At 53.5% G+C, this 21,131-nt stretch overlaps 2 protein-coding genes across 25 annotated transcripts in view; one reads left to right on the top strand and one right to left on the bottom strand.

Annotated features, from left to right (window-relative positions):
• On the top strand, positions 133 to 11,264 carry CYB561 (cytochrome b-561). 6 transcript variants are annotated; one of them, XM_013980833.2, is made up of 6 exons: positions 133 to 160; positions 7,399 to 7,613; positions 8,482 to 8,580; positions 8,794 to 8,897; positions 9,181 to 9,338; positions 9,494 to 11,264. In XM_013980833.2, exons 2-6 carry the CDS (start codon positions 7,409 to 7,411, stop codon positions 9,684 to 9,686), a joined length of 759 nt encoding a protein of 252 aa, XP_013836287.1. In that variant the 5' UTR covers positions 133 to 160; positions 7,399 to 7,408; the 3' UTR covers positions 9,687 to 11,264.
• TANC2 (tetratricopeptide repeat, ankyrin repeat and coiled-coil containing 2) overlaps positions 12,744 to 21,131 on the bottom strand; it is a 365,248-nt gene continuing 356,860 nt past the window's right edge. For 16 of the 19 annotated variants that reach the window (XM_021068126.1, XM_021068122.1, XM_021068120.1 and 13 more), the window contains one exon: positions 12,744 to 20,349. In XM_021068126.1, coding sequence (XP_020923785.1) covers positions 18,402 to 20,349 — 1,948 coding nt within the window. In that variant the 3' untranslated portion in view covers positions 12,744 to 18,401. The remainder of the gene's footprint in view (positions 20,350 to 21,131) is intronic. The other 3 variants (XM_021068124.1, XM_021068121.1, XM_021068131.1) reach the window with 1 other exon arrangement.

Below are 21,131 nucleotides of genomic sequence, written 5' to 3' on the forward strand. Positions count from 1 at the left end.
TGGACTTGTTATCTACCCACAGCATTTCCTGGATAGGAGGCTTGGACTGGGCTGCTGTAGGGGCTGGCCCCCAGCCTGGCCTTGGCCCCTTCCTCTCTTAGTGGGTGGGGCTGGGGAGGCTACCGATGGATGGCAAGGTCTAGGCCTTCAGGAAAGGATGGTGAGAACTGGTATTTATCCTTAGGCTGTGGGGGATAGGGTGGGAGGGGGAGCAGTGAGTCAGGAAAAGGTCCCAGGCTTGGGAAAAGCGGGCAAAACGTCACCTAATGTGTGCGTGGGGGCGCTGCGGAACTGGGGAAGGGCTGAGTCGGGCCTCCCTGCACAATGACACCTCTTCCCTCCTGGCTGCGAGGCTAAGGGCTCCTCCGGGGCTGCAGGACCCGCAAGAGCGCGGGCCAAGGCCCAGGCCGCGCCTGACACCTAGCGGCCACCTGAGCGCGGGGCGGAGTGGGGCGGGGCAGGGAGAGGAGAGGGAAGAAGCTGGGAGGGAGAGGAGGGAGACTGGAAGCGCTGAGGCCAGGCCGCATCCCCCTCCCGCGGCCCTGGGTCCCGCCCCCGCCCCGCCCTGCTCGGGAGAAGCCGGGCCTAGGCTAGGAAGCTCCCTACACCCACGGAGACGCAGACCCCATATGCCCCCGAACGTGGCGCGACCCCGAAGCCAGGTCGCGAGGCCAGGATTCGAAGGCTACACGAGCTCCGGTCTGCAGGTCGCGACACAGTTGCCAAGGTTCTCGCGCCGTGGCCCGTACCACGCGGGCGGCAGGGCTTGAGTTTGGCGTCTGGCGGGGCCGCCCCCTGACCGGGGACTAGGGGGTGCCGGGCCGGGTCCCATGTGCGCGGACCCGCAGGGGCACTTCCGGTCCCCGCCCCGCCTGCCGCGCAGCGAGCCCGGCGGCCAACCCTCCGCTCGGTTTCCATGGCGACGCGGTAGCGCGGAGGGCGGCGCGGCTCGCGGAACCGGTAGAGCAGCCCTGGCTCAGAGCTGGGAGCTCGCCGCCCAGTTGGTGGCGCGGCGCTGATCGGCGGGGACGAGGTTTGGGCCCGGCGACCGGCCAGGTAGGCGGCCTGCGAGGGTAAATGCGAGCCGAGACCCCGCGCTGAGTCGGGACGGGGTCCGGGTATGTGTGGGGGGGGGGGGGGGACGGCGGGCTCAGGTGTGCCCTGCCTCGGGAGGGACCGCGCCCGCGCAGTGACGGGCCAGGATCCTGACGCCGCAGCCAGTTTTTCTCCTCCCCTCTCCGGCCGCCACACCTGCTCACCTCACCTGCTTCCCCGGCTCGGGGGCCGCGGAGCAAGGCCTGAGGTTAAAGAGCGCGTCCCGCTCCCTCCTGGAGCTGTCAGCCGTCCGCCCCGGGTCTGCCTGTGTGCGGAGTCTCTGCCCAAGTCACAACAGCACCATGTGACTCCAAGTTTATGTATGGACCCTCCGCTACCTAGAAACTAGGTAGCGTAGACGTGAATCAACCAACGTTTGCTACGACTGTTCCTTTGAAACCTGAAACTGCGCTGCTTCGCTATAGTGGCAGGGCCTCCCTCCTCTGCCCCTTTCCTCGTGGGGTAGGGAGTTTAGCCAGTAGATCCCTTCCTTGTTCTCCAACACCCCCAGCTTCTTAATGTGAGAGGAGTTTCTCATTTCAGAAATCCTTACTCCTTGGTAGGCTCTTGAACGCTGGGTGCAGGGGGTGCAGAACTGAGCTGAGGAAGCCATCTGCTGCTGCCTTTGACTCCTGGGTAATGGCAGGGCCACCTCCCCTCTCTGCCTGCCCTTCCCCCAGGGCACCGCACAGAGGAGGATCCATGTAAACTCTGGAGTCCCACACAGGTCTTTAAAGGCTGGCACCCTTCCCAAGTCTTTTTTCCCTTCTGGTTGCCCCTCTCTTCTCTCATTCTACCTAGACTGTCTGAGGATTTTCTAAAACTCATTAAATGAAGCTCCATCTGGATTCTCTTCCTTCATTTTCATAGCAAATGAAAAACAAAACAACCCACAAAACTTTGCTACGGTCTCACAGATATTTTGATTTCTCTTGTGAAACTGGACTGAGGCAGAAAATAGGCAACTTGTAAATGCCAAGGGGAGCCCAATGCAGAGAAAGGGCTCCCGCCCCACCCCCACAGGAGGAGCCTCCTGGACCTGAGTGACTGCTTTGCTTGGCCCACTGCTTCCCTGCCTGCGCCACCTGCCCTTGGCAAGCAGAGCTCGGGCGGCTTCTAACACCAGGTGGTCCAGCAGCACTAGAAGGCTTTGGAGGAGGAATTCACCCTGATCCAGGGGTTTCTGCTCAGTGCGGGGATTCACAGTAGACAGAAGGGGGGTTATGGATTTATTAGAGGGGGTCATTGTGCTATCTGCTGCCATCTGGCTCTCTGTGGTCCCAAACCTCATGTCAACAGCTTCTGATGTGTGACTTTTCCTAAGGTACTCTTAGGACAAGATTTAGTTTTTGTTAGACTGCTATGTAATTGAGCGTGAACTGTGTGGCAAGCACTGTGCCAGGCACTGGTATATGTTTATCCTGCTTAATCTTTGCTACAGGCCAGTAAAGTGGATCTCAACATCCTCCTACCTTGTGGAAGAGGCTCAGAGAGGGCACTTGGCTCACCTGGGTGAACACAGTCATGAACAGTGGGGCTGGCTTTGAAATCACATCCATCTGATCAGGGCTGCATTGTGACTTTCCCCTTCCTTCATAAAAAAAAAAAAAAAAAAAAAAAAAAAAGAATATTTTACAACTGCACTGATATAAAGACAAATACAATCCAGGCTGGATTAAAAATTAAAATATCTTCTTTAACCCAAGAAGCTTGTTTTTTCTTATGATTTTAACAAAAATCAAGGCATTTTTGGGGGGAGCCCTGGACCCAGCAGAGAAGTGAGCGTAGTGTCTGACTTGAAGCTTTGCTTTCTTCCTGGGGGTTGCTTGGGTGTGGGTGATAAGAAAGTGCCCCACCTAACAGCTCAGCCCTCATTTTGCCCTTTCTTTCATCATATTCAAGGACAGTCTAGGATAATTAGTTGTTCCCCCCTTTACCCATCAAAAAAACATCTTAACCCCCAACACAATCTTTTCTAACTCAATTAAAACCCTGCTGTGGATAAGGAGGGCTGTGGCCAGCCCAGGCTCCCTGCTTCCAGGCTGTGGGACGTGTTTGGTGTCTGGTCCCCATAATAAGATTAGGCCCAGTGGCCTTTCAATGAAACTCTGTGGGCACAGGGAGGGAGAGGGATGCTTGGCGCGTCCAAGCCCTACGGCAGCTCATGGCCCTGTCTGATTGCATTAAAGGGAATCTGACTGCAGGTGTGTGTGGGAGCAGAGGAGTGACTGTCACACAGCCTAAAGTTCCAGAGGCTGCTAAAGATCTGACATCCCCATCCTGTGCTCTGACAGGAAGGAGGGTGGCCGGGTAGGGATATACATGAGCCCCTTCTCTAGCTTCCTCCCGTGGCTGGCATATCTTAGGGGCTCCATAAGCAACTGAGTTGAGCAGTTCTTTGCTGTGGATGATTTTGGGCAAGTCATTTATCCTCTTTGAGTCCCACTTTTCTCATTGGGCAAACTGGGGTAAGGCTCCTGCTATCACAGGTTACTGCAAAGACTCAAGAGAGAAGTGCGGCAGTGCTGAGTACAGAGGGGGCTCACAGCTGTGAGGAGCTGTGCTCTCCAGTCCTGCCACCGTGGGAGTGCAAACAGCACTGGGGTTCAGACTCCCAAGGGAATTGAGGATGTGAGTTTTCAGTACAGGACACTAAAGCCTCATGTTGAGTCATCACGCTGTTCTGCTGTGTTTTGTTCTCAATGCCACCGAGGGAATCTCCATGTCTCGTCTCAGCAGATGCTGCTGGTGTCCCACAATTTAACTTAGTTCTGACACTGTCTTCCTGGAGACAGCGCCAGATCCCACAGGTTAAGGGCTCAGTCCCGCAAGACTGCTCTCCACCCCCATCAGATGCCAACTGCAAGCCCAGGTTGTCACCCGTGCCACTGACCAACAGGCTATAGATCAGAGCTTCTCACAACCCCCTCCTCAGGTTCAATTAACTTGCTAGAGCAGCTTAGAGAACTCAGAGGAACTTGTTAGATTATTGGTTTATTATAAAAGGAGGTAACCCAGGCACAGCCAGATGAATAGGTACACAGGGCAACGTCTGCAGCACAGGAGCTTCCATCCCCAGGGAATTGGGGTGTGCCACCCTCCTGGCATATGGATGCCTTCACCATCCCGGGAGCTCCAAACCCCGGCCTTTTGGAGTTTTATGGAGGCTTCATTATAGAGGCACAAGTGAATAAATTATTGGCTATTAATGACTGAACTCAATCTCCAGTTTTTCTCCCTCCCAAGAGGTCAAGGGTGGGATTGAAAGTTCCCACTGTCGTTTAGAGGCGGTTCCCCTGGTTTTCAGCCTCCTTTCCCAGGTTTTCCAGGGTCTTCATTAACATAATGCAAATTATGTGAACATAACAAAAGAAACGCTGATTGCTTTCTTCAGGTGGGAAATTCCTAGGGTTTTAGGGGCTCTGCCCATACATTTCATATTATAAATCAGTATCACCGTTACAAAGAGAACTGATTTCTGCCTGTGTCGTGAGGAGACTGGTTGGCAAGGAGAAAAGCTGGCTCTGGCCTGCGTCACCACGAAGCGTCTCGGGCCCCGTGAACGACAGTGATGGGTTGCAGCCCCGAGCTCCCCCTCTGTCCTCAGTGTCCCTCAGGCGGGGAGACTGTGGCAGGTTGGCCAGGGCAGAGCACGTTCCTCCTGCTCTTCCTAAGTCAGAGCTAATCAGATTCTGACTCTGCCCCGGGCTCTCGGGAGGAATCTAATAAAGGAGCGGAGGACAGCCTTTCCCGGTTCCGTATGCTTTTCCTGTTGGAGTTGGTGGCGCAAGGGATTCGATCTCCGAGGATCCCCAAGGGAGAGTTAGATGCACTCCCTGCCTTCAGGGAGCTCATGGGCACTTTAGCAGAGAGGCCCACACGAGCTTAACAGCCACCAGGGTAAGTAAGCGCCAGGCCAGCCTTGGGGACGCAGAGGAGAGGGGCAAAGTGGTGAACAAAACGCTGGCTTCAGGTCGTGGAGCGAGTCCTTGGAGGTGGAGGGACTAACAACGGGGTGTGTTAGTTAGAGCCGAGGAACCGGGAGCATCTCCTCCGAGTGGACGTGGTAGCAAAGCAGTCGGGGGTGCAGTTGGAAACTCAGGATCAGGTTATGCAGTTGGCACTTGACCGGCAAGCACTGGTGGCCCTTTGTGCTCGGTGGGGTGACATGACTGGGGGAGCTGGCTTTGTGCCTGTGCTTGGTGGGTCAGGCAGATTGAGGAGGGTAGGGAGACGGAGCAGAAGCTCCAGGCCCTCGCTTGGGTGGTGGCAATGAAGATGGCTGGGAGACAAGTGATGGCATGGCCTGAGGGAGAAGCCCTAGGATTTGGTGCTGGGACTAGAAGGGTGGCTGTGCCAGCAGCCTGGGAGGTCAGGAATGGCATGTGACTTTGAATGTGCTGAGTTTGAAGTGTTTGAGGGGAGTCTGGGTAGAGATGTTAGTGATAAAAATGGGGTTTGAGTTTGGGGGAGAGGACAGACTGGCACTAGATTTAGGAGTTAACCAGTGTGGAGGTGACAGATAAGCATGGGGACAGGAGTTTTAGAATAGGTTAGACTGTTGCCCAGACCTTCTGGAAATAGGTGTTCCCACCTGCCAAGGGTGTGTTTCTGGAAGATGATTTGAGAGAATATATTCAAAACCTGAAAAAGAGCCTACCCCTTGCTCAGGATTCCATTTCTCCATTTGGGAATTAATTAGACAAGTGTGCAAAGATGACCACATAGTGTTGTTTAGTGAAATTGAAAGCTGGCTAAGTATTTAACAACAGGAGATCCAGCGATTGAGTAAAATATGAAACAGCCACATAAGGCGAAGATGACATAGCCATATAGTCACTGACGTGAAAAGACGGGCATGATCTATCACCAGGTTAAAAAAAGCAGGTTAAAAATTGGTATGGTCCTGTTTCTATAAAAGAATCTGTATATTTTTAGAAGAAAAGGATATAAATCAAAATATTGATAAGTTGTAATTTTTCTTTTTTTGCTTCTCTGTATCTTACTGCAGGGAGTGGGTATTATTAACACCTGCTGCCCCCGTTTTAAACGGTGGAGTTGCCAACAGTTGTTAAAGGTGGCGGAGAGAACTGGGGGTAAAGATGGTCCGATCACCAGGAGGACAAGGCCAGGCCAAGTGGAAACTAGTTCTTGAGCCGCACAGGGTAGAGGGTGTGTGCTCAGCACTAGCGGGACCTCGAGACCTGTTACTCAAACGTCTCTGCCCGGCTGTTGTGCGCTGCTGCTGAGGAAGAAGCAGGGTGTCTCCACTGCAGCTGGGAGAGGCAGGGCCCTGGGGGAGGCGAGTTGGGGGAAACGGAGTGCCCGGCCCTCCGGGAACAGTGACGGCACCGAGGCCGAGTGAACCGAGGCCACCCACACTTGTTCACTGCCTGCCTCCTCCCTCTGTCCCTGGCTGCCTCTGCCACCCGTGTGGAGAGAACCAGCAGGTTCAAGGGAAAGAGCTGACTCAGAGGCCATCCTGAGATGGGGAGAGGCTGTGGACTGGCCCAGAACCAGGAATTGCCTTCCTCTGGCCCTTGAGTGCGGGTTCCTCCAGCCCAGCTGAGCCTCCGGTTCCTTGTCTGTGGGCCAGAGCAGTGACACATCTGGGCTCTCACAGGATCCTTGTGAGTTTAGTGACCCCAGGAGTTCTCACCTTGTGCATCTCAGAGAGGCCTGGCCTGAGGGAGGAGGTCCGCTGCTCCCGGCCTGGAGGGGAAGATGAGACAGGAAGCTCAACAGGCTGCTCAGTGGCTCCTGTCCCGTGTCCTGTCCTGCAAAGAGCACAGTCCTCCTATCAGGTGGCGCGGAGGGGGCTGCACGGTGGCAGGATCCTCTCATCTCCCCTTGGGAACTGAAAAGGCAGGCGCGGGGGGGGGAGGCAGCTGCCCACTTCATCCCCCAGATGTCCCTCATGATGCTCCCTGAGGGGGAAATCCCTGCACCTTCAAGGATTTTGCTCACGTCTCCGTATTTCACCTGGGGACCCACCTGAGAAAACACAGGGCCTCATGAGGCAGAAAGTGGAGCACAGGTCCTGGGCCCTCCTGCTCTGGCCAGAACGGGAGGACCTTTACCGGTTCCCCCATTGCAGGTACAAGCGCAGCCAGCGGTGGGTCTGTCCCTGCAGGACGGCTGGGCCCGCCTGTCTGCCTGCTGAGCGCTGGCTGCGTTGGCAGAGGCCTGGGGGAGTGGGCTTGGAGGGGGGAGTGGGCTGAAGGGGGGCGGCCGGGAAGCCTGGGGTGTGTATTCGGAGGCTATGGGCAGTTCTTCTGAGCCCTGCCGTCTTTCCTGAAGCAGCCGCCTCAGCATGGAGAGCCCTGCCGGCCGGACACCTGCCCCCAGGGCACTGCCTTACTACGTGGCCTTCTCCCAGCTGCTGGGCCTGACTGTGGTGGCCGTGACTGGCGCCTGGCTCGGTGCGTACCGAGGAGGCATCGCCTGGGAGAGCGCCCTGCAGTTCAACGTGCACCCCCTCTGTATGATCATAGGCCTGGTCTTCCTGCAGGGGGACGGTGAGTCCTGGGGGCCCTGTCACCTGAGGGAGGAGATTTTCGGGGACCCTCTCACCCCCGAGGTCTCTGCAGTCAGAGGAGGAAGCTGGCCTAGAGCCGGGGGACCCTGACGTTGGTGGGTGGCATGTCCTTTCTGACTTGTCCCAGCTCGTTCACCTCATGCTTCAGCAAGGAGCATCCAAGGGCGCGTGCACTTCATAGAGTGGAGGCCCAGGCGCTGGGCTGGGAGCCAGGATGTCTGCTGTAGAAGCAGTTTGAAATCAGGCAAAAGAAAGCGTGCGTGTGTGCATGCATGTGTGTGTGTGTGCGCGCGTGTCTCGGGGAAGATGTTGGACCTGGCAGAACGAGAGCTCTTCTCTCTGCGGTAGGATCCAGGCTGTGTTAGTCTCCCCCCTTGCCTGGAGGCCAGGGGGCCAGACCTTCTTCTGGTAACAAGAAAGCAGGATCCGCACCTGCTTGACCCATTCTTCCTGGAGGTGGTCCTGGTGACTGCCACCCCCCCAGCAGCAGAGTCCTAAGAGGCATTCTCCAGGCGGCCCTGGCCCTAAACCTCAGCTCTACATTAGCTCGTGAAGGAAAGGTTCTGCTTGCAGAATCAGGGGTTCCCAGCCAGGGAGCCTGCCTGCTAAACGCAGTGGACCCTGAAGCTTTGTGGCATCTCGGTGTGCCCGCAGAACAAGCCTAAGACACGGCCTGGAATACACAGGACAGCCGACCAGAGGTGGTGGGCGGGGGCGGGGGTCGTGGCACCTGGACGAGCCCCCAGTGCTCGGCCCCCCGGGCCTGGGGTGTCTCCTTAACGACCCGGGGCAGGAGGGCCTCGTGTTGAGGTCAGCGCGCTGTCACTCCCTTTCTCACGGCCCCCCAGCCCTGCTGGTTTACCGCGTCTTCAGGAATGAGGCCAAACGCACCACCAAAATCCTGCACGGGCTGCTGCACGTCTTGGCCTTCGTCATCGCCCTGGTGGGTGAGTGTCTGGCACGGCCTGCCCTTCCCCCGCCGCCGCCGACTCGGGAAGCGGCCGCTCAGCTGTCCAGCCCCCTCCCCCTCGAGGCAGGGACACGGCCGCCGCGGAGCTGGGACCAGAGCCCACAAGTCCTGGCCAGTCGGGGTTCCCTCGGGTCACCTCCCCCCTCCCTCCCCGTCAGCCCTGTCCTCACGCGACCCCCGCCTCGGCCAGGCCTGGTGGCGGTGTTCGACTACCACAGGAAGAAGGGCATCGCTGACCTGTACAGCCTGCACAGCTGGTGCGGCATCCTGGTCTTCGTTCTCTTCCTCGCGCAGGTGAGTCCTTTCGGGGCCCCGCAGCGGCGAGGAGCTCAGGGGGCAGGGGTGCGCGCGAGGCCCTCCAGCCCGGCGGGCCGGGCGGCGTGCTGACGCGGCACGTGGACTTGGCCCAGGCCGGGCCTCGAGCGCCGGCTCGCGGTCCCCACGTGCTCAGCGCTCCGGCCTCCCCTCTCAAGCCCGAGGCCTCCGCGGTCCCCTAGACCGCTGCCCGCTCGGGGCGTCCTCGGGCTGTGCCGGCTGGCGCCACTCCGTCTGCGGCACCACCTGGCCTTTCCTCCAGTGGCTCGTGGGCTTGGGCTTCTTCCTGTTCCCCGGAGCGTCGTTCTCTCTGCGGAGCCGCTACCGCCCGCAGCACGTCTTCTTCGGCGCCGCCATCTTCCTCCTCTCCGTGGGCACCGCTCTGCTGGGCCTGAAGGAGGCGCTGCTGTTCCAGCTCGGGTGAGCGCCGCCTCCCCGCTGGCGCCGCGGGGCCGCTGAGTAGGGGCTCCTCTGGGGAGGGGGGCGCCTGGGCTGGGATCCCACGGCACGAGCGGCCCTCCCTCGGCCTCACGGCGACGCCTCGGGCGGCCTTTCCCTCCACCCCAACCCCGCAGGACCAAGTACAGCGCGTTCGAGTCCGAGGGCATCCTGGCCAACGTGCTGGGCCTGCTGCTGGTCGCCTTCGGCGCGGTCGTGCTCTACATCCTGACCCGCGCCGACTGGAAGCGGCCCCTCCAGGCGGAAGAGCAAGCGCTCTCCATGGACTTCAAGACGCTGACGGAGGGCGACAGTCCCAGCTCCCAGTGACCGCCGAGCCGGGCAGAGGGGACGGGAGGCGGGGCCAGCCTTGCTCGCCTGGGCGCTGAGTTCCGGGGTTCGGGGCTCGGCCCCTCCGCCCACCGCTCCTTGCCGCTGCTGTCCTGAGTCCTGCGCAGACCCCCGCCGCTTGTGTTCCCGCCACCCCCTCGGATGAAGCAGCTTTGGCCCGGGGTTTCGGAGAGAGGTGGGGGGCAGCGCCTCCTCGAGGCAGCGGCCCCCGCGGAAGCCAGGACTTGCTTTGTGTGACGCTGACCTCAACCCAGGAGTCTTGTTGGCCTGGCGAACACGCGCTCCGTCTGGGCCCAGTCTTTGGCCGCGGAGCCAGTGATATTATGTGTAAAATATGTTGGTGTTCAGGGCAAGGTTCCCCGCGAGAGGGGAGGGACTGGCCCCCAGGAAGATGTGGTTTTGGCCCAGCCGCGCTCTCTCGAGCCTTCCCTTTCTGCAACCCTTTACCTCCGGGGCGGCTTCGCCCGAGGGGACTTGGGGCGCCCTTGGCTGCTGAGGGCAGCCGCCAGAGGAGGAAGGAGATGGTCCCCCGCAGGCTGCTGGGGACTCTTCTCCCGCGGGGGCCTCAGCTAGCAGCTCCCCACCCTCAGGCGCTCACTCAGGGCTGTTTTGACGGGCACAGACCGTTTTGTTTTAGATGAAACCCGGCTGCTGTGTCATGGGGACGGTGGGGGCTGCCGGCTTCTGTTCAGGAGGAAAGCTTCATCCTGTCCTACCTGGCCCTGTCTTTGCAGGAAGTTGGACCAAGTCCGAATCAGATTAATCCCCCTAACCCCTTAAGTGTGTAATGCTGTTAGCTGAGTCACTCTTTGGCTTGAGTCTAGAAATAACGTGATTAGAGCATCAATCTTGTGCTCCTTGGACTTGGCGAATGTTCTCTCCTTGTTTTCCGGGCTTTGAGGAGCATGACACGGTTTAAGACAAAACACAGTTTACTTAAATGAAGACATTAATAAAATTTACAAAACTGACTATTGTTCTTTTAACGGTTGCCTTTTCCATACCGAAATGCTTTCTTAGAGAAAAAGGCTTGTCTTCCTTTAATGCTCGGATTTCTAAAACTTGGCTTTTGTGGTGGGTCCTGCCCCAGGCAATGCCGCTTCTCAGAGCAGGTGGACGTGGTCAGTGCCCTTCCCAGCAAGGGTGCCTGCCTCCACCTGTGGGCCCTCTGGCTCCACTGCAGCCCCTGCGTAAGGATGTTTGTGCTCTGCAATGGCATCGACTCCAGTAATTGTTTCATCGCTTGGTAGTCAGTGTTTACACGTGGGAAAACTCCACCTTAGACAAACATCCAGAGTACAATTGTGTATCTCCCTTGCCAGAATGTCACGTAGTGACATGGAACCTTGGCTTTGCAATAGAAGTCTGTAAAGTGGCCTGTTTGCCAAAGCATATGCTGGATGACTAAGGAGCCCAAAAGCCCCCCCCCCCCCCCCCGCAAGCTGATCCGTGGTGGTTTATTTTGCCTGTGGCTAATCTTCTATGAAGTACTGTTCTGTACCAATGTAGTGTTGGTGCAACAGATGATTCAATAAATGTCTACAGCAGATCTCTCAACTGTTATCTTCATTTACTTTGGAAATAAGAGGAGCCAGTGCTTTTAGCAGATACATGAAGTTAGCCTACTAAGGTCAAGAGAAATTGCTTATCCCCAGGCTGGGCACAGAAGGTAAAGTGATTAATGATGTTTATCAAGGCACAGGCTCTGAAACAGCCCAGTGACCGCCCTGACTCTGGACCCGGGGAGGGAGGCTCTTCCACATGGTTAGAGAAATTCTCTTCTTAACCCAGAGAGAGTGGGCTGGAGAGTGGAGATGTAAGGGCTTCGGCAGCAAGTGTCCTTAGTGTTCAGTTAGTCTTTTCCGTTTTTAAATGTGTTGTCATTCTTTAAGAAGAGGAGCAAAGCTTTGAGAACAAGCCGAGATTCCACTTTAGGTCAATTCCTGAGGCTGTGGCACATGTGTTTACAGTAAAGTTGGGTGTGATCTCAGATCTCACGGGGACGCACTGTGCTCGTGAAAAGCAGTGTCACTTGACAACTGAAAGACCTACCAAGGGGGCTCACTATGGAAAGGGACCCTGCCGCAAATCTCCTAAGGTAAATAATCCTTTGGTGACACGGGCTCTTACTTCCTAGCACTTTATTTTGTGTGTCAGATCTGGTTTCTAGTTTATCTGAGCCAGAGCCTGAGAAGTCTTTGCTTCCCCAGCTTTCGTGGTTTGGGGGAGATGGATGGAATTACACAGCAGGGATGTTTAAACAGAGTTCAACAGTCTGGTGTTTGGAGGAAGTGGTCTTCTTCCTTGCTTGTCCTCAAGCAGACAGAGGTCACAGCTAGGCAGGAAAGACCGAAGGATTCTGTCCTTAAGAAAAGGTCTCCAGCCAGTTGCAGGAAATGTGCGACCTCTCTATTCACAAGGCAGCTGCCTTGCCTCTGTATCGCGAGGTTTGGAAAGTCCGGCTGGATTTCTGAAGAAAGAGTCACTGGAAGCGGTGGGCTCCCAGCTTTAACCAAGTTAGCCTTGGGAACTATAGCTAGAGCAGTCCCCCCACACCAGGCAATGCAGTCTCTCTAAACTTAATAGCTCTGACCAGCAGCCCACTTCAGCCTTGGATTTTGGCACCGCAGTTGGATTGGGCTGAAGCCTCGGCTGTTAAAATGAAACGAGTGGAACTCAGGGCTCCCTTGGTAAGGCTGGGGAAAAACTCTTCCACCGAAGAAAATGCCTCCCTTTCTCAATGAAGGCAGTGAGCCCTGGCCGATGGGCCCTCAGAACTGTCTTGTCCATGGTTCTCTCGAGCACCTACCAGTGTCCAACTCCCAAGAGAGGTGCTTAGTAACTTCTGAGTGAATGAGAGCCAGAAGGGATGACTCTGAATGTCCCAAAGGAGACCAACCACATCGTGAGGAATCTGGCCTTTGCCAGGCGTCCTTGGGGGGAGGCCGCCTCAGCACTGCAGGCCTCGGGGACGGTGAGCCTGAGTCAGCTCCTGGCAGAGGTATAGTAATGAAAGGAGAAGGCAGCACAACGCCATGTTTTTCCAAGTGTTACCCATTTATAAATAAGTACATTTGCTTTCATACATACAGTTCATTGTACAGATGGCGATCTGTATACATGGGCAGGAAATTGCATTCATGTAACTTTTCACATCTATCTCACACAGCTCACATGTACAGACAATAAAACTGCTCAAGCAAGTACAGCAAAGGAAAATGTCTTTCCTTATACACAGGGGGCTAGATGCCTCTGCTGGGTGTGGGACATCCCCACTGCACGAGTTCACAACTGTGTGGTGTTCAATATATCAGGATAGAGAACAAACATGCATTGGATAATATACTGTACAGAGAAAGTCCTTTACATCTGAGTTATAGAAAACCTACAGGAAAACTAAGTGCATTAAAGCTTTTTCCAGCAAGTGTCTTCAAAGGACAGCAAAGAGGAAGAAGAATCAAAATCATAATAGTACAAAGCACTCTTTAATTGTCGACTGTACAGGTCTGTACTAATTAAAATCATCTTGGATTTGGAGGAGACAGAACAGAGATGAAGATGCTATGCTGGATGGAAGGAGGCCATGCCTGAGAATGGCACCTGCCCTGAGCCTGACGAGGAACCGGCCCCACTCAGCAGGAATCAGCCAAAGAAGAAAAAAACATTTCAGAAATAAAAACAAACCTCAAAAAGAAGTGTCATGTACAGGCTTTCCAAAATAACCTGTGAATGAAGAAGAGATCTGGAGCCAGCATTTCTAACTTTCCCCGCAGTAAGTTGGTTCACAATAAGGCAGGTACATTCAAGTACTGAATTTTCCAGAATTAACTCTCTCTGTCTGGTCCTGGGGACCAGTGGGATTGAGTCGAGTCCCCCTGACCAGATATTCTGGTTAGTGATGAGGCAAAAGCAAAATCCAGCCAGTAAGTGCTACAACGACAACACAGCAGTGAGGCTCCTTCCTTTCCACAGAGTAGGTGTGAAAAAAACGAGAGTGATGCTGGCCTGCGTCTGTACGCATCCGGCTAAAACCTGACGGGTCAGCTTAGTGGAGATATCACAGAGTCAGCGGGAAGAAACGAGATGATGTGGGTGAGGAAACATGAAAGTAACACTTGATTTTTGGTGTCCAATTACACGTTCATTTGGTACTGACTTTCAAAGCTCTGACTGTGGCCACTACCTGGCCACAAGCATCTCAGGGTGGTTCAGCTGCTGTGAGGCATTGGACACCGAAATGCAGGTTATCAACACTTCAGCCCTTGAGTGGTCTGTGTTATAAAAGTTGATGAAGACCCAGTGATTATTCAAGTAGCTCTGCACAGTGGCTCCACCAGCCCCGTTGTGCTTGTGTCCAGGCCCCCCAGCCAGCCACCTTTTCTTGGGAGCAGTCAGAGCTGAGTTCAAGGCATTGCATGGTGAAGGTTTCCATGACACGTCTTTGTAGGTAGCTCCTACCCCTAAGCCCTTTGTTCGTTGCTGTTAGTCATGGTAGATGGTCGGTCTGGAATTCCTTGAGGAGAAGGAGAAAAAGCCATGCCTCCCAGTGCACACGCAACTGGGCAGCACAGGCCTGGTGTGGGAGCAGAAGCAGGCGGCCTCTGCAGGGTAGCTTTTTGAGAAGTGGGCAGCCCAGGGACAGACAGGCAGGCAGAGGTGGGGATGGGGTGGGCACATCCTGCCCCCTGGGGGAGCCTGTTTCATTCTGTGGCAAAGATTCGATAAGCAACTGGTTTTGTCCAAGGCATTTCTGCAGTAGAAAAATAACTATCTTTGAATCAATCCATCCAACTGTGACACCTCTGGAGTTATAAAATTTGGAGGCTAAGAGGAACTGAGAGGGGTGCTCATGGAGAAGAAATGGGTGTCAACATACCCATCCATCCACCAGAGCAAGGGATTCTGGTCAACCTTTCCCAGCCTATGCCTGGCTGAAGGTCCAAAACAGGTAGTGTTCAAAGAGCTTATCTCACCACAGCTGGCACAGATGTGTGAAGACCACTTTCCAGGCCTTTGTTCCCTTCCTTCCCAAACCCTCTGAGCCTGTGGGCCTGCCTGCTGGCCTGGAAGCAGCTCCTCCAGAGATGCTGCCATTCTTTGCTACCAGACCAAGCCTGGTGCAGAGCCACAGTGACACCTAGTGGTGAAGTATGGTGAAACAAGGTGACGTCCACATAACCCACTGTCTATGACTAAAATCTAAGGAAAATACTTACGGATATTAAATTAGATACTGATTCATTTTTCTATTGGGTACATCTCTGCAATATAAAAATACCAACATTTAGAGATGGGGGTTCATAAACTTCTATACAATATAAGGACCGAGAAAACCTTTCTTTAAGCTGTTGTGTTTACAATAATTTAGGAAAAGTGTTTTAATAATCCAGGATTAACTAAATTAGCAAACTTGTATCTCTGGACAACAACCTGGGGGTACTGTACATGATTCTAATTAGTGGAATTTTCCTGAGCCTTCAAGTTTAAGTTAAACATATCTAGAAAGAGGGGCACATGGGAGAGGAACAAGAAGGGTCTGTGCTCTATTAACTTGGGACTTCAACAGAGCACGTCTGCAACCCGGACAAGATATAACAGCAGATACAAAATGGTCTCCATTTTGTCCATGCCAAATTCTCATGTTACACAGGTTTTCCCTTTACTTTGTAAATAAACATTAATTTTTAATCGTTAATTGTGTGCCTTACTGATCCAGTAAATAAAGTAACCATGTCTCAGGAGTCCCTAAGAAAATTGCTGGAAAAGCACTTTAAAATCACTGCAAATATTTTTTTTTTGTATTTAAAAACTCTTAATCTTTTTGATGCTTATATACAAGTTATTTCTTGTGCTATAAATGCTGTGATCCACTGCTCGCTTGCTTTCCTTTTTTTCCTTGAAAAATACACTAAAAGACAAGGGCGGTTTTTTGCTATTTTCTAATGAAGACATTACTCACACTTAAATATCCAGTATTTATCAGAGTTACAAATTCAAACAATAAAGTGCACCCATGTATAGACAGGATGTAATGGAAACCCATTAGTGCAAGAATGCTGGGTGAACAGAACACACAATTTGGTGAGAAACCTGAAAGCTCAAGTTTGTCACCACTGTCTCCATTTCAGGGATATGTGAATCGGGGGAGTGGAACTTACCAGTTTCATCTGAAAAATTTCCCCCCACCTGAAGCCAGGCATTGATTCAGCAAGTGGTGCTGGGGGAGAGGGCATCTCTAAGATACAGTACTAAGATCATCCCATGGCAGTGAAGTAGCAACACAGGGCATGGGCAGTCTGCTTACAGGGAAAGACTTTGTCTTCTGTTCCCATGAGGTCCAGTTGGCATTTCTTAGTCAAAAACAACTGGTGCCCAGGAGTGACATCCACTCCCCCTAACAATGGCTAAAAAAGAATTGCATTTTGACTGTGAACGGTTTAGGCATTTTGCCTTATAAGGCCTGGACCCTAAATCTGTCTGTCCTAGAAAATCCTAAGACACGTGCCAGGGAGAAGTGGCATCAGTGGCCCATTTGTAAAACCACAGAACCTGCTCCCCCACTCAGGTGAGTGCAGGTGGTATGTGTGGTGTTCCAAAAGAAAAGAAAAGAACAAAACAAAAAACCACAGGGGCACTTTTCCAACAGACCCTGGGACATTTTCAAAATGTAGTAGCAGCTCCTCAGTGAGAGGTGGTTAAAAAGGGTAAGAGGCACAGAGCCCAACAAGGCTGAGATGTGAACAAAAAAAGCCGAGAGGCTGCTGGGCTCCTAGGCTGATGCTAGAGCTGTACATTTCGTCTTCTGGATGAAAGAGAAAGAAGAGACACTGATGTCCACTCTGGTCTAGCTGAACGGGAGATAGTCCTTAAGCATCAGGGAGAGTGGACAGAGTCTGGTCAGCTCCGCTGCTCACTTCCAGCACAGAGCTACACCTCTCGTCCTGTCTCAGGCTTGGGGGTGGAGGGGTTCATCTACTGGGCAGAACCTAAGCTCGTAAAGAAGTGTTTCTGATTCCAGTGTCATGCTCTCCATATCTTAGTGATTCTTTCAGAGGACACTTACTATTACAGACGGGTCTGGTCACATCTGGATTTTTATTCAGGAAACTGCCCTTCCTGTAGCCCTTTACTAACAAGAGCAGAACGATTCCTGGAACAGAGAATGGACTCTCTTTAGTTTTAATTGCTTAGTTTGTTAATTTTAAGAGCTGATGTGTAGTCACCAGGCCTGTGCTAAGGCTTTGCTTTCAACGTTCTTGCTGTCCATCTTCTGCAGGCCTCAGGCATCAAAGGACTTGTTAGCAAATGACCACAAGACACAGAAGATGTGTGGCGGGTGACTGGGTCAGAAGCCTTGCTGTTTCTCTCATGTGTCCCCACCCGGGGCTGAAAAGGGTCTTTCTGCACCCTGAAACCTTTTGCTGTGTCTACTTTTTAAACATCACTCTCCAAACACGCCTCCCTCGTAAAAGAAAAGAAACAATCCTGTAATAATAGATAATGAAACTAAAGATCCTGAAATGGAGTTAGACAGCATCCGGGATGGAACGCAATGGCCCTGGGTGCAAGCTCTGGGAATAAGTCCTACCGTCCCCAGAAAATTCAGTTTCCTTCTCAGAGAACCAATTTTTCAGTATACCATCTGGGTTTAAAAAAAAAAAAAAAAAAGAGGGCCAGTAGGACAAACCTGGCTCTAGGCAAAGATCCAGCTAACAGGATTACTGCACCAGTCACTCTCCAGGAAGAGTATGCTTTTTGTGGAATATGATGCTCAGTGACCTGTAAGGACCTAAAAAGTAGATTTCTCCAAAGATTTTCTATAGCCTTTCACTGAGAATCCAGAACAGTCTTTCTTTTTCTGTCTAGATATTTATTCTCTCCCCCACCCATGGAAAATTGGTAGCTTTTCACGGTCAGTTTGGCTAAAAACCCAATAACTCAGTGAATTATTTAAAAGTATCTATGATTCTCATCCAATTTCCTTGGCTGACTGAAATATTTAAAGGGCTGGTTGTTTTCCAAATGTTCCTAAAATGCCTCTTGGGAAATCACTGTGGTGACATTTCAAAAAAATTGTGTTGGTGTTTTCTTACTTCTCTTTCCCCTTGATCCTTCACCCCCATAGGAAGACCAGCGATAATCTACATGAACATTCTAGACTGATGGCTGCAGGGAGCTGGCGGTCCAGGGGAGGAGACCATGGCACACGAACACACTGGGGCTGCTGCTATCTGGGTCACGCTGGATACGAAGGCAAAGGCAAAGGGGGCATCGCACTCTTTCTAAAGTTCCTAGAGGAAAACGACCAAGAACATCTTATTTTTGTAAAAAAGGAGAAAGACAGTTACACAACAAGAACATCAGTGAAAGCGATTGTCTCCTGGAAAAAGCTGACCAGTGTGTCTGATCTCCCTGGGTGAACGCACACGGCACGACTATCTCCTCGATGGCATCGCAAGAGAGGGAGAGAGAGCGTGTGGCTGGGGCACAGACAAGAGAAACCGAAGTCCTGGCTCACCGGAGGCCAGCTTCCCAGTCGGCTGCATGCAAAGGGTTTCAGCACGTGGGCTGCCACCTCTGAACACCACGCAGAAACTACATGAGAAATTAAGCCAGAGAACTACCTCAGATGTGGAAACCAAGCCTGAAAATGTGCAGTGAAAACATATGGGTCTCGCTCCAACCAACGGTCTTTTAAACATTAGACTCCACAAATGGTCTCTTTGGTTTGATAGGGGAGGTCTGCCCTTGTCGAGAGTCCCGGGACAGCTGCCTGTACAGGTTGTCCTGGTATGCCTGAGCCACGGGGAGGGTCCGCGCCACCTTCACGTCGGGGTACGAGGAGGCCTGGCTGACTCTCTCCAAGAGGTCTCCGCGGGACCCGTTAGCCAGCATCCCGTGGGGGCTGTAATATTCGTCCTCCAGCAAATGGCCATTCTGTGCATTGTTGGTCTTGTTATAAAAGGCAATGTTGCTGATGGATGACGGCGGGCTGAAGGACTCGGGCTGAGGCAGGTTGCCTGGCGACGTGGGACTGAGAACGGTGTCCACTGAGGACACTGCCCAGGTCCGATTCTGCTGGTGAAGGTGGGGGTACTGCTGAGTCCGGGCTGTTTTATCTATGATCCCCATGAATGGTGTGGTCCTGGATCGGGTGGGCTCACTAGGGTAACCTCCCTGAGTGGGAGACACGGGCGACAGCTCATCACATGACCGATCGTAGGCCGGTTTCAGCGGGATCTCCATCTGCTGAATGGAGGAAGATGGCCGGAAGGTAGGAGTCAGGTTGGCGGCGGATGAGATACTATTGCTAGACGGAGAGAAACGAAGGCCTACGCTTTGGGAGTGCAGCAGCGGCCTGGGAGTTGGCGGGTGGGGCTTGATTTCACTAGGGTTGACACTGATAGGTCTTCTGATTAGATGCGACACATCAGGGGAACCTAGCTGGCTGGAGGAACGCTCCAGATCTAGTTTTGAGTGACAGACCGGGTAATAGGATGCAGACTGGCTACGCCCGATCTGCGGCGTCTGGCTGTATCGCATGCCGCCTCGATAGGCTGAGGAAGGCCGCTGAGGAAGGTCTTCTTTGGCCAACCCTCCGTGCTGACAGATGGCACCCGCACTCAGGCTGGCCTGGACATGCTGCACGGGTCGCCCATCCCCTACAATCCCCCCGATGGACCCCTGGTAAACCAGCCGGCTCTGACTGACTCCTATGTCTCCCTGTGAGGACTGGTATTTACTAGCCATCGAATGGGCCACTTGGCCATAGGCCCCTGTGGAGATGACGGTACTCGAATGAACAGCGGAGCTGGGCTGGTTGCTTCTCACGATCTGGGCTTTGGCTGGCTGGAGCCTGAGCCCTTGCTGGGGAACGGCCACAGGAAGCTGGGGCATCTGGTAGGGCCGCTGGGCCATTTTGGACAGAGGAGATTTGGGTCTGCCAGGAAGCTGACCAACACTCGCTTCTTGCTGATAGCGCACAGGGGAGCCTGACTGGGACCTATAGACACTCATGCTTTCAGCGGGAGGGCTGGCCCGATACTGGGGGCCTCTGCGGAGGGGGGAAGGGGGAGGACTTGGGTACTCCTTGCCCTGCCCTCCCACGGGAGGGGGGCTAAAGCGGTAAGATCCGCCCTGATGAGCGGGGGAAGTGTGCGGTGGGCTGGGCCTGTAATGCGAGTTCTGGTGAGTCGGGGAAAGAGCAGGTGAGGTGGACTGAAAGCTCTGCCTGGTGGGAGAACCCACAGAACTACTGGACCGGAAGTCAAAAACCTGATGAGAGCCCAGAGGTGAGCTAGAGATGTAGGCGGAGTCACGGTGGGCTGGAGAGGAGGGCGGGCTCTGGATGATAGGGAGCCCCTGGCTGGGCCGAGCCTCCGTCTGGAGGCCAATGGAAACATTCTCAACATCCTGTTCCAGGTACTCCTCCTCGAATATGTCTTGCACCGAGTAGATATCTTCATGCTGGGGCTCGGGCTCTGTCTCTTCCGGTAACTGCTGCTGAGGCTGCTGTGGCGGCTGCTGCTGCATCTGTCTACACTCTTCCTCCACTCTCAGCAGAAGTCTCTGAATCTCACGGTTGTTTGGACAGAGCTTGATGGCCTCGTTCAGGTCCTCTAAGGCTGCTGCAAACTGTCTGCTTGACAAAATGTAAACATAGGAACTGGAGTTATTCTGAATCCACAGGAATCACCAAGAGTTGAGAACACGGTCACTATGTCAGAGAACTCTTAGCATCTGGGGGTGTGTGTGTGGGGCTTTGGTTTCCTTTGATTTGTAAGGAAGGAAATAGGGAGGCTGTCATTCCAGAAGAATCCAGAATGATTCCCTAGGCCGTTCAGCCTCCATCTTCCTTCTGGCCTCCCTGGGATTAAAGAAATGTCCCCATTTAGTCAGGCCAGCCAGGCCCTTCAAGAAGTTTCTCTTAGTGTCCAAATGCACACCAGGTAGTGTGACTGTTGGGTGGGGTTGTCATTTACAGGGTCACTGTCAATTAGCTTAGGAACAAAACAGTAACTACAATATTTAAAAATCTTGCTGATCCAGCAGAATTTTTTCTTTATATTTTGGCTTCAGTTTTCAGGCCTGTTCCATCCTAGGCAAGGACCCTGTCCTCGGCTCTTTCTACCCCTTGCCCCATGGCGCTGCTGCTCCTCCTCTGTTCTGCTACACGGAAGCTGGGCAGGAACGAGGCTTGCTGACTAGGATACTCAGATTCTAATGTACAAATAAGGACACGAACTCTCAGAGACATTCCCATCCTCTCTATTAACACTGCCCAGGAAGGGGGCAGCTGGCCTGGTGGGGAAGAAATAAACCAAGGGGAGAGAGAATTGGATGGTCAAGCATCTATCAGAAATCTGGTACCCCAGCTAGTGAAGACCAAGATCACCGCCACCATCACCCCTGGCCTTTAACCTG

This window comes from Sus scrofa, chromosome 12 (genome assembly GCF_000003025.6).
Source record: "Sus scrofa isolate TJ Tabasco breed Duroc chromosome 12, Sscrofa11.1, whole genome shotgun sequence".
NCBI classification, from domain to species: Eukaryota; Metazoa; Chordata; class Mammalia; order Artiodactyla; family Suidae; genus Sus; species Sus scrofa.

Excerpts from the sequence above, each read along its gene's own strand:
- CYB561 (XM_021066011.1), top strand. The coding sequence starts at position 7,409 with ATGGAGAGCCCTGCCGGCCGGACACCTGCCCCCAGGGCACTGCCTTAC. Across the intron at positions 8,898-9,180 it reads TCGTTCTCTTCCTCGCGCAG|TGGCTCGTGGGCTTGGGCTT; the intron begins GTGAGTCCTTTC and ends CCTTTCCTCCAG. Across the intron at positions 9,339-9,493 it reads GCGCTGCTGTTCCAGCTCGG|GACCAAGTACAGCGCGTTCG; the intron begins GTGAGCGCCGCC and ends CCAACCCCGCAG.